Source organism: Triticum urartu, chromosome 7 (genome assembly GCF_003073215.2).
Source record: "Triticum urartu cultivar G1812 chromosome 7, Tu2.1, whole genome shotgun sequence".
Lineage (NCBI taxonomy): Eukaryota > Viridiplantae > Streptophyta > Magnoliopsida > Poales > Poaceae > Triticum > Triticum urartu.
The window spans coordinates 582,555,597-582,574,065 of record NC_053028.1 but is presented as its reverse complement, the minus strand read 5'-3'; the positions used below and the strand labels follow the sequence as shown (position 1 = coordinate 582,574,065).

Here is an 18,469-nt window from a genome sequence, read left to right as displayed (position 1 = left end):
CCTCGTCAGCTCCATGGGCTCAAGCCGATTCAGTAATAAGTTAATAACCTTCTCCATCTCCAATGGCGGCTCCCTACCCTCTCACTCTGGCATGAAGGGCGCCGATCCGTCTATGTGTCTGTACAGAGTTGTATAACTCAGACTAGTCTTTTAGAGTTGTATACAATCACTCTATCAGTACAGAAAAAAAATGTATAATCCAGGCAAGTCCTTTAGAAGTGTAACTCAGTACAACACAGACTTCCAGAAAAAAGAAAGCCTTGGCAGAAATATATCTTATGCAGAGGTCAGACAACTTTTTCTTTGAACATGATCAGACCACTTTGAAATGAACATACTAGCTGGCTGTCTTATTCAAGTTTGTGCAACACCAACTGAACATTAATGTATATAAAACAATACGATATGTTAAATATATAAAACAATACGATATGTTAAATGTTTGACTGCTAGGGTGGGAAAATATCAGGCAATTTACAACCATGAACCGCTACAAGAGCTGTCACCAAAAGTTTGGTACATGATGCCGCGGTTTTTAGTAGCAATACAATAGAGTTGCATTAGCACGGAGTACTACCTAGTACACTGTGATTTGATTATGAACTGGGACCAGCAAGTGATCTGTGCACATAGTTGGCTGAAGTATTTTAAGATCATAGTACAGCTGCTGCTGCATGCTTTGGCCCTGAACCAAAGAGAAAAAGGTGTACAGCATAACAAAGTTCTTTAGAATTGTAGTACGGCACAGCCAACTTGTCTCTCTCACACACAGAATGCAACCCAGTACAAGAAAAGGGACATCTATAAAACATAAAAGAGAGACCCTGGGCAACAATGTTGACTATACTATGATTCTTTTAATTCCTTTATGGCATGAATTTCCAGGGTAACTGCAAATGAAAACACTCAGTGAGGCAAAATAATTGTGGACAGATTAGCTCACTTCGCAACGAGCATGTATCCTGGCTAGCTGTTTGAATCAAGTGTATGCAACAGGAATACAGCCATAAGAATGAAACTGGTTAGGAAAATAGATGGTCAAGTACATAGAGTTCCAAGGGAAGTAAGAAACCAAACAATTTACAAACTTGTGTTATTCTTTTTTGAGGGGAAAATGGCAGGTGCTCTGCCTTTGCATTATAGATTAGGATTGTACAAGAGGAAAACACATTGGAGAAAGAGAGGGAGGAAGCATAAGAAAAACGAAAAAGCAGTGACCCCAGGGGCTGCCTGTACATGGATGTTTCAGCTAATGTTCTGCTACATTCAGCCGGATCAGGTGCAGATCATTGACAAGACCACCAACAACAGAGGCTGGACACGAGGCCTTGTTTGTGAAGATGCATCTGTTCCTTCAGCAAAGTATGCCCCTATATTCTAAGGGCTTTCTTAACAAATATTTTAGCCTTGACCAATTTACACAAACTTAATGTTTATATTGAAGGTATTGTGCAACGGTTACATAGATGGATCCAGTAGACCAGTACCGAGCTAAGCTGTTCCATTTAGATGGGAAACCAAAGTGCCATTCACAATGGATCTCTTTCAACTTTACGTCATCATTGCAGGAAAACTTTCAACAAGCTCACATATACCTCCTCAAGTTTACAACATAGGAAGAGTAAAAAAATTCTAAAACCAAACTGCTACAGATCAATAGGCCCTCCTCGGAGACAACGGTAAGCAGAAGTTTTTCACGTAAGAGCGAAAGAAAATGCAGGCACAAGTTTCACTGGTGACAAAACAAATATAAGGGAAACAAAATCTCCCCTAGCGTCGATCGCATGCCTTATGCCTTTCGTAACAAACACACAGAGAATACACCACAGGAGTATCATATACCAAGCTGCAAAGTCCTGGTATGGAACGAAGCAGCATCGGGCCATCTCAGTTTGGTGGACTATTATGGCCAATGCTAGGGCTATGACCTGGAGTTGTCGACTCGACTTGCTCAGCAGGCGCCTCCAGAGTGCCCCTTCCAGTGCAGGGAGGACGCACGCTGATGATAGGCGCCTTCACTTCTAGCCTCCTTGCATCAGCTGGCACAGGAAGCTGCATGAAGGCAGTACTGAACAGCAACATGAAAACCACGACCGTATTTGATGAAATGGCCATGCTATCGATGAGAGAAGTAGCTAGTGGTAGCTAGCTTGAACAATGGAAGCGGGCAAGAATAAGAGCTGAAGACACAAGTTACTCACTCACTACTAAGATGGCTTACCTCTAGAGCCAGCTCCCTTCTTTATATATGCAGATTTTGTCATTATTTTAGTTCAAGAAAGATACCTTTAGAGGAGTCGAGTGATGGGAGGACAAGGGAGGTGATAACAACAATCTCCAGCCCATTGTTTACAACTTGGATGTCTCAACATATTTTTTTTTCACGAATTTTATGCTCAAGGGAACACCTTTTCCCAATCCAGTTTTATTCTAAGAAACATATAAGCTTCTTCTACCTGGATAGACACTGTATGAAGTGAGGGTTATTAAAAAAAGCAATGGCATGTGAATATGCCTCAAGTTTGGCCTGAACTCTGTGACAGCCTGACAGGTATCAGTGTGATATTGTTTCCATGACCAGTCAGAGTGATACTTTCATGTGAATTATCCTTCTTACCAGCATGGTAATTTACTAATCTTTTTGCCAGTGCATCAATCAAACAAACAACTACTACCTTTTCTTTATTTAGTGTTACCAAAGACTGAAGGGGCAGTTACGAATCATCTAGTCACCAGCATATCATCCGTTATTCTAACGAAAGATCTCCTCGACAACCTAAGTTTAACGCACAAGTTGACCCAGTTGTACTAGTATGGCATACTTTGGGGGTCATGGAAGCCTCAGTAAGCATGCAACTTGCAAGCTTGAACTATCAAAGTGACATGTTCCAGTCAAAGTTTAAGGAAGAACAGCAAGTTGGATCTTCTATCAGAACTCATCAAGTCTTAGGTGGAGGGAACAAACAGCAAGTTGGAGCTTCTAATTGTGTTGCTCATAGCTGCATATAGAAAAGAGTAGCAAATGCCTAAAGCTATCATATATGTATAGGATATTGCACCACCAAAAATTGTTCCTTTTCTGTGGATCCCCATTTTCTAAAATTTCGGAAGCTTTGATTTGCATTTGGAAAAGGTGCTTTGAAGTCTTCTTTTGATTTGGAACCTTACTTCCTACTGGTTGGCTTGGAATTTAGCAAATAATTTATTTAAGGTTCTCTCATCCTATAATTCAACTAATCTCATTTTATTCACCTCCTTTTAACTCAATAACCCTAAAAGTGTCGTGAACTTCACCATGTGACATAAAAGCATGGGAATTTTCATCATCATTGCCACAATGCTTTTTTTACAGTTGTTAGCAAACAGTGGTGGTAAAGCTGCTGCCTTGTGACCATGAGGTCATGGGTTCAAGTCCTGGAAACAGCCTCTTACAGAAATGTAGGGAAAGGCTGCGTACTATAGACCCAAAGTGGTCGGACCCTTCCCTGGACCCTGCGCAAGCGGGAGCTACATGCACCAGGTTGCCCTTTTTTTTTCTCATTCTACAAATCAAACAACTAGTACAGGAAAAAATCCTAAAAATTTCTTTCAATCAGAGAGGCCTTTAAGGTCAGAAACAATGAAATATATCACAAAAGCAAAGCATTCACAATCTGCATCTAATAAAGATGTCTTGGTCTCACAAAAGTTTCAGAACTGGTAAATCATCCCAAACTGCAATATGAGATATTATTTTCCTTGTCAAAACTACAGTTAGTGCATAAAGCAACCTAGGGTCTTATTCAAACTAAATATATTGTGGTTTGTTTTGCCATATAGTTACCTGAAATCAGGATACCGCAATTTATCACTTAGTAAGCAATTAGCTTCTGCAGGTTCATTTCATTGACAATACACCTACACAAGAACAGGATACACCATCACCATACAAGCACCATCGATACATCAAATATGCACCATATTACTAATTTGATACGCCTCAACAGGGAATTGTGAACTTGTGGTCAAATGACAGACCCCAAAAGGTGAGGATGTAGGAGCACTTCCATATCACTAGTGTTAGGAAGACCAAAGGAGAAACATATGTGTTGACTTGCTAATGATTTGCAAAGCCAAGCAATAATAGTGATAATGAATTAAAAGCAGACGACTAATTCCAGTATTTTGCAGAAGACAACAGAAAATGTAACAAGAGGTTGCTTCTGATGTAAAACTAATTAAGTACTCGAATTCTCCATTTGTGATGTCAACATAAATCTTGCCAGGCTAATCAGTTCAGGGGTTGCTATCCCTCTTCTTTTATTTGGAACCTTGCTTCCTACCGGTTGGCTTGCAATTAAGCAAATAATTTATTTGAGGTCCCTCAGCCTTGGTGACACAATACAGGTAATCTCATTTTATTCACCTCCTTTAATTCAGTAACACAGAAAGTGTGGTAAACTTCACCATATGACATAAAAGCATGGGAATTTTCATCATTATTGCCACAACGTTTTTTACAGTTGTTAGCAAACAGTAAATAGCAACCCCTGTTCCGAAAATGGAACTGCCAGGCTTTCTAGAAAAAGGAAATACCAACTCCCAGTAGTCATCAAGTGTCCATCCAACTGGAAATGATTGAAAGATGCTAAGAGTCACAAATATTTAAAGTGGGAAACACACCTCGCTAGATGCCACTAAGAGTTGTGAACTTAAGGCCTCTTTGATTCGCAGGATCCTGAAGACACAGATATAGGAAAAACACTGGATTCCAATGGCATGCCTTCCCGAATCCTGTAGGATTGTAAACCATAGGAAGCGGCTTCAAACTGTGTGTGATTACAGTATTACACCATAATAGAGTTTAACATAAGAGCTCAGGAGGCACATGAGTTCTTCCAAGAGTGTTTAGACTTGATGCAAAGTTCCTGTGGAATTGAATGCAAAGTGGCCCACAGTGAAATTCCTAAGTTTTCTCATCCTACAAATCAGACAACCGCTATAGAAAAAATTCCTACGGATTGAAACCCTAGAAAATTCCTTGCGCTCAAGGAAGCCTTTAAGGTCAGAAAAATACCTCAAAAGTAAAGCATCCACAATATGCATCTAATAAAGATGTCTAGGCACTTGGTCTCACAAAAGTTTTTGTTTTATACTATCTCACAAAAGTTGCAGAACTGGTAAATCAGCTATAGTCTTTTCACCAAACTGTGATATCAGATTTTTTTTTTCCTTGTCAAAACTACAGTTGATGCATAAAGTAATCTAGGCTCTTATTCAGTAATCACAAACAGTAATAGCAACCTCTGTTCCAAAAATAGGAACTACCAGGACTTCTTGAAAAGGAAGTGTCAACTCCCAGTAGTCATCAAGTGTGCATCCAACTGGATATGATTGAACGACGCTAAGAGAGCAAAAATTTAAGGTGAGAAACTCACCTCGCTACATGCCGCAAAGAGTTGTGAACTTAGCGCCTCTTTGATTCACAGGATTCTGGAAACAAAGACATATGAAAAATGCTGGATTCCAATGGCATACCTTCCTGAATCCTGCAGGATTGAAACCCACGGACGTGGCACCAAAGTATGTTTGATTACAGTATTACACCATAGAGTTAACACAAGAACTCAAGAGGTATATGAGTTCTTCAAGATCTTAGACTTGAGGTAAATTTTCTGTGGTATTGAATGCAAAGTGGCACATACTAAAAATTCCTAAAATTTCTCATTCTATAAATCCAACAGTCACTATAGGAAAATTTCCTCAGGATTGAAATCCTAAAAAAATCCTTCCAATCAGAGAGGCCTTTAAGGTCAGAAACAATGAAATATATCACAAAAGCAAAGCATTCACAATCTGCAACTAATAAAGATGTCTTGGTCTCAGAAAAGTTACAGAACTGGTAAATCGTCCATATTAGTCTTTTCACCAAACTGCAATATCAGATATTCTTTTCCTTGTCAAAACTACAGTTAGCGCATAAAGTAACCTAGGTTCTTATTCAAACCAAAATCTGTTGTAGTTTGTTTTGCCAGATAGTTACCTGAAATCAGGATACCCCAATTTATCACTTAGTACAACAGGATGGTTACAAGGAATTAGCTTCTGCAGGTTCATTCCATTGACAATATACCCGCACAAGAACAGGGTACGCCAGCCCCATAAAAGCACCATCCGTACATCAAAATGCAAGAAGTGAGTATGTAGGAGCACTTCCATATTACTGTGTTAGGAAGACCAAGGAGAAACATATGTGTTGACCTGCTAATGATTTCAACGCCAAGCGATAATACAGATGATGATTTAAAAGCAGACGACTAATTCCAGTATTTTGCAGAAGACAACAGAAAATGTAACAAGAGGTTCCTTCTGATGTAAAACTAATTAAGTAGTCGAGTTCTCCATTTGTGAAGTCAACATAAATCATGACAGACCAATCAGTTCATGGCACAACATATCTGTAATTGATCATGGACACCATCTAGCAGCAAGTTACAATATCAGACGATGTACATCTCTATATACCACTATATAGTGCCTAATGTCAATCCATACAAGCAGTACATGAGGCATACACAACCTGAAGTGCTGAAAAGGACACACAACAGATCTATCTCTTATGAAGAAGATTTTCTGTTTCAGGCATGACTCCCTCCTTTGGTGCTACCGAGCTTGGATAGTAGGTAGAGGCAACCTGAAGAGAGGAAGATAGATCCAGCGAAGCAGAAGAGGTCAGTACATGACGTGATGGTCACCCTCTTGCTCTTCTCGGAGATGCCAACCAGCAGAACCAGGACGATTACATGACCCAGCTTTGTCTTGAGGTCACTCACCGAGCGGATTTCCAGCCACTTGGGCCGTTCCTGCCGACAGAATCAGAGATATAAGGACACTGAATCGACCACATTATCTCTATGATAATTGAGAGGAGACCAACCGGAAGCTTGAACAAGCCAAAGAGGCTGGAGCGGTCATGGGACTGTTTTGCGATGTCCATGTTACTGATGAACAGCTCGTACAGGCCCGTCCCGAAGACAAACATGACCGTGCCGATGAGATACATATCTGAGGTGAGACAAGTAATGCACAATGGTCAGGCATCACAACTATATAAACTGATGGTATGTATATGTAAAACTGGTGACAATTGTGCCAACATGTAAAACTTATGCCAGTGGTGAACTTGAAGGTACTGGTGGTGGATTGTGCAAAGATTAATGAGATGAGACAGTTTGGTTACCAATGGCTTCAATCAGCATGAGCACCACCTTTGCATCACCGCGCAAGTAGTATTCCACGAAGGCGTCCATCACAAAAGTGCAGCCCTGGGTGACCAACCAAGTGCACGGGTTAAAAATCAGATCGGGAGACACGGAGATGAACTTGGCAGGCCGATGAATCAAGCAGGAAAAGCACCTTGAGGAAGCAGAGGACCGATCCGGCGAGAGATCCGGCGATGCCGAGGAAGGCCATGAAGCGGCAGGCGTAGATGACCTTCTCGATGCCCGCCTCCAGGTCCGACCCGAATCCCGCGCGGGGCAGCCCAAACGGGCGGGACCGCACGCCGTGGTCGGGCTCCGCGTGCACGGCGCTCGCCGCCGCCGCCGCGGCCGCGTGGGGGCCAGGCTCCCCCCTGACCCTCACGCGCTGCCCCGGCCGCGCCCTCGGCCTCGGCCTCCACGCCCAGCCTCCGCGGCACCCCGCGCCCACCGAAGCCTCGGCCGCGGCCGCCGACGCCACACCGGAACCGAAGGGTCTGGGCCTCATCATCACTGCCGCTTCGATTCAACCCTTCAGCGGCGCGGAGCTGGTGGCTAAGTAGGCAGCCGCGAGCGAGGGAGCGCCACAAGTGGGGCGCCACGTTCGGCGCACCGTGTCGGGTGCGGACGCGGAGGGCGACGGCGACGGCGACGGCTCTCGCTCGTCGGGTTGCGGGCCGACGAGCCCACGTTGGCGGGGGACGAGGAGAGTCCCCCCTTTCCCGCGCCGTGCATCCCGTCCGGCCGGTTGGTGAAAGGGATGGAGATACTTCCGCGCTCGGGGCGATGATCTGGCGGCCTCGTGTCGTCGTCGTCGTCGTCTTCCCCGGCGAGCCTCGGCCACTCCTTTCCGCGGACTCTCTCGTCGGCGCCCCACAGGGCACAGGCGTGCCACGGCTCGCGTCGTCACTCGCGAGTTTTTTTTTTTGGAAGCCACTGACTGGTTGGTTTCTTGGGCCACGCCCGCGGGCCAAATTCCAACGTCGCAATTTGAAGAGGCCTGTTCAGTCAGTCCGGCAAAAATGGGGGAACTCCTATACCGCGACTCAAATGGGCTGGGTCCAGCAGTGCAGTTATTTTTCTCTTCTTTCGTTTTCTTTTTCTCTTTACATTTTTTGTATCTTTTTTCTCTGTTCTTTGAGTAAAATACACTAATATTTTGTCACATGTATGAACCCTGATTTTTTAATTATGTGAATATTCTTTTTCAAAACATGATCCATTTTTTAAGCTATATGGAGATCTTTTATGTACATCTGTTTTTGTAAAAAATGTATTAAAACATAAAGAACATTAGTTTTATATGAGTGAAAAAATTCAAAATATAAATTTCCTTACAAATGCATGTATTGTTTTTAGAAAAATACACGTGAAAAATATATGAGCTTTGTTTAGCATTTTCGGAGGTGTCAGAAAATATTTAATGCGTTTCAAAAATGTGTTTTCATGTGTTTAAAATGTTCATATATGTTTTGAAAGACATGGTTAGATTTCCTAAAATATTAATATGTTGCAAAAACAGTGTTAATGTATCTCTAAATAATATACATGCATTACTTCTACCAAAGCATAAAGAAAATAAAACATAAAATACACAAAAAGGGTAAAGTAACATCAAGGGAAAACAAATAAACAAAAATAAAATAAAACAGAAAAATAAAAATAAAAACTATTATAACAACAAATGGAAATAGGAAAAAGGAAAATGAAAAATGAAAAGAAAGGGCAAGGAAGAAACCCGGCGCTACCAGGCGGACCAACGGCGGAGCGTGCCTAGGCGACCACGGGCTATTGCTCACAAAGAGTGGTATACAGAATTTGCTGCAAATAGATGATTTCTCAGTGAAAGAGCCGGAGCCTGCTCTACCATCCTTCTCCAGGCTCTCAACAAATCCTCCATCTTCTTTCTACTTTGTGTTAATTAGTGAAATCTCTGGGGTTAGGTTGAAATATGTTGTCAAATTAGCAGATGTTTAGATGTTGAAGAAGATGAAGCAAAGACATGTGCTGTAGATTTGCAAATTGCTAATAACATTACTCAGGCACGTGTTGTCCTAGAGTCTGATAATTCTGCTCTTGTTGGAGTCATCAGAAGTGAAGTCTCGTCATGATGACTTTTGGGTGAGAAATATTGGAGAGTGTGATTCGGTAGCTCATCACCTAGCTTTGTTGGCTAGAAGCCAGGGCATAGATGAAACCTGGTTAGACCGTATTCCTGATCCTTTTGTATGAGCCTGTTGGTTCTGACAATGTAACCCGTGATGCAATAAAGGAATGAAAGCACTCTGTTCCCTAAAAAAATAATTTGTTGCCACTTGGTTGCTGTTTCACCAGGATGTTTATTTACTACTAGTGGTTGGGGCGCACCCCTGGTGCGCCGCTTGAGAAGAAGTTGAGGCGGTGCCAGGTGGGATGCACTCCTTTCACTTTCTTATTTATACTAAGTATGCTGTTATTGGATCACACTTCTTTTATTTTACCAGAGAATAAATAGAAAGTGGAACAGAAGTTAAAGTTGCAAGCAGCAGATAAAGATGTATTGAAGATTACATTAACATAAACCGGACTTTTCTCCTGCCAGGGCAGTTAGAAACTTGCATACAGATAACAAGTATTGTCTCTTCAAGAAGTATTACATAGTCCGCATTGCATTCCACAGATGCTTTTGACAGTAAGATGACAGAGATAACCAAACATTGCATATGTTCCTAGTAGGAAATTTCCTTGGTGGCCATAATTCACTTAGCAGGATAGCACCTGCACTCTACACGATTTAAAATGAGAGTTATTTGAATATCAAGGCCTTCTTTCATAGCTATGAATTTTAGATTGCATTCAATTGCACGCAAGTAATTTCATATTTAAAGGCAAAGGTAGATTGTCCTCCTGTAATTTACATAGCACAATTTGACAGCAGGAATGTAAATGCATAGGCTTTCCAAATATGTGAAGCATAGTAGGTTATTACCAAAAACCGCCAGTAAAAGAGCACTAATTCAACTATATCTTTTGTGCTGCGAACCTAAAGCACATGCTCTGCTCAGTAATAGATTCATTAATTAAATAAGGGAGGAGGAAGCAGAGCACATCACACAGGCTTGCATATATACAGAGAGGAATTAGGGGAAGCTCTCCTTGGAGTGTTGGCATTAGCAGTGTTCATTGTCGCTTCACAGGTGCACCGCTTCCTAAGCCGTGTTGGCCAACTCTCTGTTTTTGTCAGCTTCATGACATGATCAATAGGGTAGCTTACAAACTGAACTCATTAGTACACTACATTTGTGAACAGGCTATGAACAACCCGGTTATGGACAACACATCAAGTGTAAGATCTGATTAAAGAACTACATGCAATCCAGATCACACTTCATTCAAAAAGTCATTCAACAAAGAGCAGGCGGTATCCTGTGCAATCCAGATCATACTTGATTCAAAAAGTCACTCAACATTGTTTGCTCAACAAAAATTCTACATAGGGAACACCATACACTTCAAAGAGGATTCTCCACCTTTACTTAACAGGGTGGGGCACTTCATGGTGGACGGAGACGACGGCTTGGTGTGCCACCCGCCATCGGGGAGCGTGGCATGGACGCGTGCGCGCCTGTGATGTCGGCTTCCAGCTTCGCCTCGTGTTGGGTTCAAGGTGGCGAGCTCTGCCTGCACGCGTCGCCATCAGCTAATTCATGTCCCGCCGTAAGCAGGCCTATGCGCCATGGCCAGCGGCCTCATCTGATCCATCATTCGAATCATGCAGTTTCTGAATAAGCTGGAGGACAATTGTAATAAATTATTTGATGGAAGCTTTGATTGAAAAACTAACAAAATGGTTATCTCTCTACGTTGTTGGAGGTTTCATAATTTGAGGAAAATACTACTATGAAGAAGAGTTAATTCTTTAATCAACCAATTCTGTAGAGCAATGTATTTATCAAGGAATGGAAAATATTCAAGCTTCATGGTGACATCAACAAAGAGTTGAAAACAAAGACATCCGAGAACATGAAGGCTCTCAAATTAGACAATCAAGCAAATGCTAAATTCTTACTACCTCTATACCAAAATGTAAGACGTTTTTTTAGTTCAATTTGAACTGCAAAAACATCTTATATTTTGATATAGAGGTGTACTTTTGAAGTCATAAATTTAATTTCATTCCAAGAAAAGGCTTCGTTATAAACATGTTTAACTCTGATCTACACAGAACAATCTTCAAATAATTTACCATCACTATCCATCATATAATAATTCATAAACCATTAATCCTATATTAGTATTTCATACACTAAGCCAAACACCAGTACAAGATCTGTACAAACTACATTTAATTCAAAAACCATCCAACAATAATTGCAAAAAAGAAAGTCATGTGCAGGTAGTGAGACAAACTGACACGTTGGACAACTCCCAATGATGTATACACCCTTTAAAACCATGTCCAACTCCCCCAGTAAAAAGTGTGCAATCATCATGATGGACTTCGAATGACCGTAGAGCCCCAGGGTGTGCACGAGCTGAGTCAAGGACTAAAGCTTCGATCTTCCATGGAAGTTCATCCTTCGAACTGCCACTACCCCAACTACTGTCAGGAGTAGGGAACCAAAACCATGGCCAACTTCCAGAGGATGCTTGCTAAATAAGACAAAAATGAGTCTTTAAATGAGGGAACAAGGACAAAATTGTAACAGCCTACTGGTTAGTACCAGAAACAATATCAAAACCAGTTCAACCCCATTTATTATAGTTATAAAAAACCACTTCGCCAGTTTGCTATCAAATGCCCAAAATGTTTGCAGGGAGCTAGTCAGAGGTAGGCCTGATGCATGGGGTGGATAACAAAAAGGAAGGGATGTCACCTATTAGGGTGAAAGGGATTCACAGAAAAACGTCACCAACCAAAACTATTTTAGCTCCGCCTACCCTTGAAAGTAAATTGGCAATTTCATATTCTTTTGCAACTGGATATTCTTATCTGATCACATATTTCAGCATACACATAGAAAGCCAAAATCATAGAATAAAGCTAGTATGATGCAACTGAGATGCTATAGTTAAATGTGATTAATTAGTTCAGCAAGAAGGCATACCTGATGAATTGGAGGATACATGGGAGCCAAAAACACATGGCAGTACAATTATCTAATGCATCTGGAAAGAATTGAGAAGCTTCAGGTCGAACGTGCAGCTGTTTTTACCTGGACAAATACTCCCTCCATCCCAAAATTCTTGTCTTAGATTTGTCTAAATACGGATGTATCTAGTTACGTTTTAGTGTTAGATACATCCGTATCTAGACAAATCTAAGACAAGAATTTTGGGACGGAGGGAGTACAAGATAAACTAAGCCTGCTGCATACAAGGAGACCATGAATAATATTGGCTTATGCTCTGCTTAGTTGTTCCTCATAGAGGATCCCCTTTATATAGAGGCCTAACAATCCAAAGGATGCAATAGTCGTGTTTCAAGATGTCAACTGCTCCCTCCATTCCTAAATACAAGACCTTTTAGAGATTCCAATATGGACTACATACGGATGTGCGGCGGAGGAAAAATGGTGATAGATATGATAGAGGTCAGAGGGTGCGCAAGCACGCCTCCTAGGCGCCCTGGGCTGGAGGGTACCTAGGGGCTAGGGACTCCCTCTGTCCCTATCCTCTTGCTATAGTGCTCCTTTGGCCTCCTAACATCCTATGATTTTTTTCATATTTTTTTTGCAATATATTTCAATAAAGATGTGGTTGCATGGCGGAGTACATAATTGTGACATTACAACGATCTTATCACATAGGTGGTCATGTACTTCTGCACATGACATTCGATAAATAGTAGCAATACCAATTCAAAAGACATGATTTCTGTATAGAGACTTGAAACTGGTACTTAAAAATAAAAATAAGAGACAACAATAAATCTAGAACATATACGAGCCAGTACTATTAGTATTGTAAGCATAATTATCATGTGTGAGCTGGCAGTCCAACAATGAGGCACCTACGCATATGCAGTTACCTGTCCAGTAGCAGAAACTCCATTGTTGGTTCTTCCACACCCAGAATATCATTAATCTTTCCTACTTCCATCGAGTAGTTTGCTCTTTCAAGTGCTTTGAATATCCCAGACTGAGAGGACCAAGACAGAAGCCTTTAAGAAAACCTTTTAGATGCCTTTGGAAAAAGCAAAGAAAGAATTACCTCGACTGTTGGCTCTGTGTGGGCTTCTCAAGCAAAGCCATATACCCTGACAAGAACAACCATAGTTGAAGAAAAACATGAAGGGGCTAATTAGCAGAACCAGAAGGATTACAAACAAAAATAGCAAAGAACAGAGAACAGATGCAGGTGTTAGTGGAATTTCATGTAATAGTAAAAAATACAGTGTGCCTCCACCTTAAGTCATGTTGCCACATGATAGGCTCTGCTAGTTTCTTGCTGGAGCAGCCACCCACCGGCCGCTGGCAACCTCACCTTCCTGTGTTGATGCTACCTGCTAGGCTTGCTACCGTGCAAGGGCAAGCAGCAGGAGGTGCTACAAGAGAATCTGGAGGGCACACAGATGATGCTTTCTGTTGTACAAGGAAGCCTCGCCCAGGAGGTTTGCCTGATGCTGCAGCATAGCACAAGCAGCAAGGAGAAAGAGAAGGATCAGGACACGAAGGAATAGAAAGAGAGAAACGAAGAGGACTACCGGATTGGATCTGGACATATCAACTGATTTCGAATCTCTGTTCTACAACATAAGGATAACCTCTTTGACAGTCCCTAGTTCCTAAATATGCAGTTTGCTGATCTAAGTAGGTGCATTGAATTGCTTCCGATGACTGAATCATTGGACAAGATTAGTGTTCTGAAAACTGGTATTAATCTGTACATAATTTCGAGATGACACCAAAATCAGTTTTGCTAAGCTTGTTGATATCTTTCCAAAGGGACTGAGTTTGCTCAATTCAAATAAATGGTTGTTGAGAACTTGAGATATCACCAAAATAGTATTGATGTACCAGTATTGTCAGTTTGACCAGATTTTGTGAGTATATACTGACGAGCCTAATGTTCATGATGATAGCAATTACTTGCAGCTTATCAAAAAAGAAATCAAAACAAGAATAGAACTTGGATGTCCCTCCCATCCAAAACACCTGCTGCAAAGGGACAACCCTTGTAATCAATCTTATCTCGTACTGCCCCGATTCGTGAACACCACCCCCGCTAGTTACCTTGACGGATGTGTAGGTCCATCCCGCCCCCGACCAATGTTGAGGAAGAACTATGGGATGAATTATGGGTTCCGCGAACAGCAAAGGGTCCAACCATAATCGGCAAAGAGACACGTCACTGGGTGATGACATCCACTCCCATGCATTGTTGGCATCTGGGCAACCACCACAAGCAGGACAACTTGTATCAGATATAATTGCAGCCATCAGCACACAAGAAAATACTATGAGCAAGGAAAGAAGATGCTTAGCTGGGACACATCAAGAAAACAAAAAAAGCACATTTATTAATCCATCTAGGTAATACAAAATGTATACGTTCAACATATCTATTAATCCATCCAGCTAGCACTGCATATAGACATTCAAAACCAACGACATAGCAAGGGCCAGAACACAAAAACAGTTCCATGAATATGTACCAGAGAAGGGAGATGACAAGGAGGAGCATGGCACGTACCTGATCACTGTCAATCATGGATGACATAGGAGCTGAAGTACCAGTGCCTTATCGCCAAGCCGGTCGAGGCCGGCGCTAGAGGAGTCAGGATGGGGAGGGCGGCGACGGCGGCAACCCTAGCCACGGCGAGAAGACAGAGGATCCCAACTACCAAGAGGCCGGAGAAGAAAAGGTCCTCGTCCCGAGCGCTCGCTTGCCGATCCACGGCACCTCGCTCACAGCGAATCCCCTCCGCGCAGCCTCCCGGACGAGCAGCGAGACGGAGACCTGCGAGCGGAGGCCTTCGCCGTTGCCGCAGACGTGGTCGAGGTTGAATCCCCTCCGCGCGCCCGCCTTCTCTGTTGGCCAGCGCTGGACGAGAAGGGATGGCGCCGGCGGAACCCTAGCCGGTCGGAATGGGAAAGAGAGGAAGTTGCGTGGGAATAAAAAAAACTGCTCGTGGCTCTCTCTCTCTTTCGTCCCCATTCACCGATGTTTTCTTCCCTCCTCTCTCGCACAAGCTCTCTCGTCATTGGCTGGCATGCACAGTGCGTTTGGGATGACGTGGCACGCGCGAGGATGCGCCATTGTGGCGACTCTTATTGGGTTTTATGGTTACTTCGTCAGGGATTCAGATTGTGCTTTTTGCTTTCAGAAGGAGCGTGCTAGACGGTAAATTGGCAATGCTTTCACGTGAAGTACTTTTCGTGATGCCAACAGAGAAATGCTACAGACTTTCAGGTTGATTTGTTCAATCAGCTGAGCCGGACGGCCACTCACAAGTCACAATGTTCCGGTGATGGCTTCAGAACCGACAACTCTCATTGGATTACAGAGACATTTCATCAAATTACATGCTGATATGATATCGTGCCGCGTCTTAACAATCTACGCTTCTTTTACGAAGTAGATCTTCGCACCACAACTCGATTGCAAGTAATAATCAATAAATTAAACTGTAAACGGAAGGAGATGGAGTTGAACTCTGTACAGAACCACAAATTAGCCCGACTCTATGTAGCTGCGGCTATTTACACAGTACTGCTATCAGCATTGTTTGCCTGTATGGCTGTACAAGTAATTTTCTTCTTCGGGAATGCTGTATAAGAACTGCATATGTTGATATGTACGTTCCTGTCGCTACGACGAATGAACCTATAATGAATAGAATAGCAGAGTATACGCCATTGGCGGGCTAAGCAGAGCAGAGCAGAGCAGGGTGGAGCAAAGGAGGGCGAAGCAGAGCCAGAGGAGGAGCGGCGTGCTACGGCGACCTGGAGCGGCAGCTTTCGTGGTCGATGGGCATGACGCTGCCGGGCGGGTAGCTGAAGCTGAGGGGGCAGTTGAGGCGCGTCCAGAAGGCGACCTTGAGGAAGATGCCCATCCTCCACCGGGTGCGCGCCTTGCCGGAGAGGGTGATGGGCACCACCCGGGACCTGAGCGCCTCCTCCATGGCCCGCATCCCGGCGAGGTCCAGCTTGGCCCCGCGCGAGCTCCCGCTGTACGGCAGCGTGATGGAGCTCTCCCGGGCGACGCTGAAGGTCTCGGCCCGCAGCTGCAGCAGGGTGGTGCCGTGGAACCTGACGTCGATGTTGAAGCTGGAGAAGGAGGCGTTGACCTTGGAGTTGGTGTTCCTGGCCAGCACGTCCGCCCTCACCTGGATGTCGCGGATGACGCCGTCGGCGGGGCTGTAGTCGAGCTGCTGGAGGTACGCGTTGGTCACCACCATGTAGGGCATGTGGGGCTTGTAGATGAGGTAGACGGCGAACACCGCGGCGCCCACCACGATGATGCCGATGGCCAGCAGCGTGCACAGGATCACCGCCATCCACACCAACGGGGAGCTCCGCTGCCTGTCCTCGTCCGGGTACCGCCGCCTGTGCCTCCCGTGGCGGTGGTGATGGCCCGCGCCCGCCTCAGCCGCCCTCTCGCTCTCGTGGTGGTGGCGGCGGTCGGCCTCCATCCTGCTGTCTCCGGCCCTCATCTCATGCCGCGCGCGGGCTCTTCGATCGAGCTGGGCTGGGTTGATATCGGCCGGAGGGATGGAGTGCGCATTAAGGAAGGAAACGGGAATTGGATGGAGCGGTGCATGTCCATGGATAATTTGTTAAGCTTGGATGAGAGGGAGGGTTTTGGAATCTTCTTTGCTCTCTCTCACCGTCACGCCTCCTTTTTGAGTTCTGCATGCTCAACAGCTCAAGGCACTCATATGCGTTGCTTTGCTTCTTTCCTTGCTTTACAACTGAATGAACTCTACTCTAGTCTGGTCTACTAGCTAGCTAGATAGTCATCTGGTGGCCCTCTCAACTAGTCATCACTATTTAAATTTCAAATCTTCGGCCATAATTAGGTTAGTTACAGCCATGGGCCACCAAGTTTGAAATGCATTCCAGACAACTCCATTCCACAAAAACCGCATTTGCATTTCAGATTACAACATTTCCTTCCACACAAAACCCACTAAGTGAGCCAGAAACATGAGCCGGCTCACTTGGAGATTTACACAGGTGCGGCCAACCGGTTTTGGGAACCTTCTATAAGGTTCCTTGAACCGGGTTTTTTCTCTATGTTGTTTCCTTTTCGGTTTTCTGGGTTACTATTATATTTTATTTTTGGTTTTCTCCTTTTCCTTTTTTCGTTTTTTCTGTTTGTTCTATTTTCTTTTTCTTTCCTTTCCTTTCCCTTTTTCATTTTTTCAAGTTTATTTCCATCTCAAAACAGTTCTGAAATTTAAAAAATTATTGCATTTTTAAAAAGGTGTTCAAAATTTCAAAAACTATTCTTGTTTTCAAAGGGGTTGGTTCACTTTTGGTCATGCTACCTTTTCTTTGCTCTTCTTTTTAGGACACATTTGGAATTTTGTTTGTAGATTTAAGAAAAGATTAGAATTCAAAATTTGTTCACAAACTTAAAAATTGTTCTGGTTTTCAAATATTGTGCACAAATTAAAAAATTGTTCATGTCATTAATTATACCTGTTTGCAAATTCAAAAATATTTGGGGAATTTCAAAATATGTTGCATTTTCCAAAAGAAAATCAATATTTCAAAAAAACATTAAGTTTTAATTTTCGAATTATGTTTATAAATTTCAAAAATAGTTCACATTTTTCAATCGGTTTGGACGCACTTTTTCCGGCAAACCCGAGACAAACTCGGTTCTCTTTATCAAAGTCCGGACAGCAGTCTCCGACACCTCCGACCCACCCTAAACCCCTACCAGACCCCAGGCCATCATCCTCCCATTTTCTCTCCTTCCCTTTTTCCTCTCTTGCCTTTGTGGAAAGTGCGGCGTGATTTGATACATGAAAATATTCACCAAAGTCCATTTGTGCTACCCCTTGAGCATCCGTTAGTTTTCCCTTGAAGACGAAAGGGTGATGCAGCAAAGTAGCGTAAGTATTTCCCTCAGTTTTGAGAACCAAGGTATCAATCCAGTAGGAGACAACGCACAAGTCATTAATTTTAATTTTTTTCATTTCACGAGAGTTGTAATATATGCTTTGATAGTGTGATCAAAGCATATGGTTTTATATAGACTTTTGGAGAAGCCTGTATTTAGAAGAATGTGAGTGGGAG

The 18,469-nt window shown here is 43.1% G+C and overlaps 2 protein-coding genes and 1 long non-coding RNA gene across 5 annotated transcripts; all 3 read right to left on the bottom strand.

Annotated features, from left to right (window-relative positions):
- Positions 1–6,420: 6,420 nt before the first annotated feature.
- On the bottom strand, positions 6,421–8,094 carry LOC125520936. The gene is made up of 4 exons (XM_048685978.1): positions 7,396–8,094; positions 7,220–7,304; positions 6,917–7,044; positions 6,421–6,842 (listed from the first exon to the last, which is right to left on the bottom strand). Exons 1-4 carry the CDS (start codon positions 7,747–7,749, stop codon positions 6,618–6,620), a joined length of 792 nt encoding a protein of 263 aa, XP_048541935.1. The 5' UTR covers positions 7,750–8,094; the 3' UTR covers positions 6,421–6,617.
- Positions 8,095–10,587: 2,493 nt separating this feature from the next.
- Positions 10,588–15,423, bottom strand: LOC125521062. Of its 3 annotated transcripts, none has more exons than XR_007288997.1 (6): positions 14,913–15,423; positions 14,453–14,607; positions 13,626–13,842; positions 13,431–13,476; positions 12,326–13,358; positions 10,588–11,870 (listed from the first exon to the last, which is right to left on the bottom strand). It is a non-coding gene; the product is annotated as an uncharacterized LOC125521062 (long non-coding RNA). The 3 variants fall into 3 exon arrangements; XR_007288996.1 differs by having other exon boundaries at positions 10,588–11,007; positions 11,632–13,358; positions 14,913–15,422; XR_007288995.1 differs by having other exon boundaries at positions 10,588–13,358; positions 14,913–15,411.
- Positions 15,424–15,821: 398 nt separating this feature from the next.
- LOC125521584 lies at positions 15,822–17,034 on the bottom strand. Its single transcript, XM_048686643.1, has one exon. The coding sequence runs from the start codon at positions 16,873–16,875 to the stop codon at positions 16,156–16,158; it is 720 nt and encodes a 239-aa protein (XP_048542600.1). The 5' UTR covers positions 16,876–17,034; the 3' UTR covers positions 15,822–16,155.
- Positions 17,035–18,469: the final 1,435 nt, after the last annotated feature.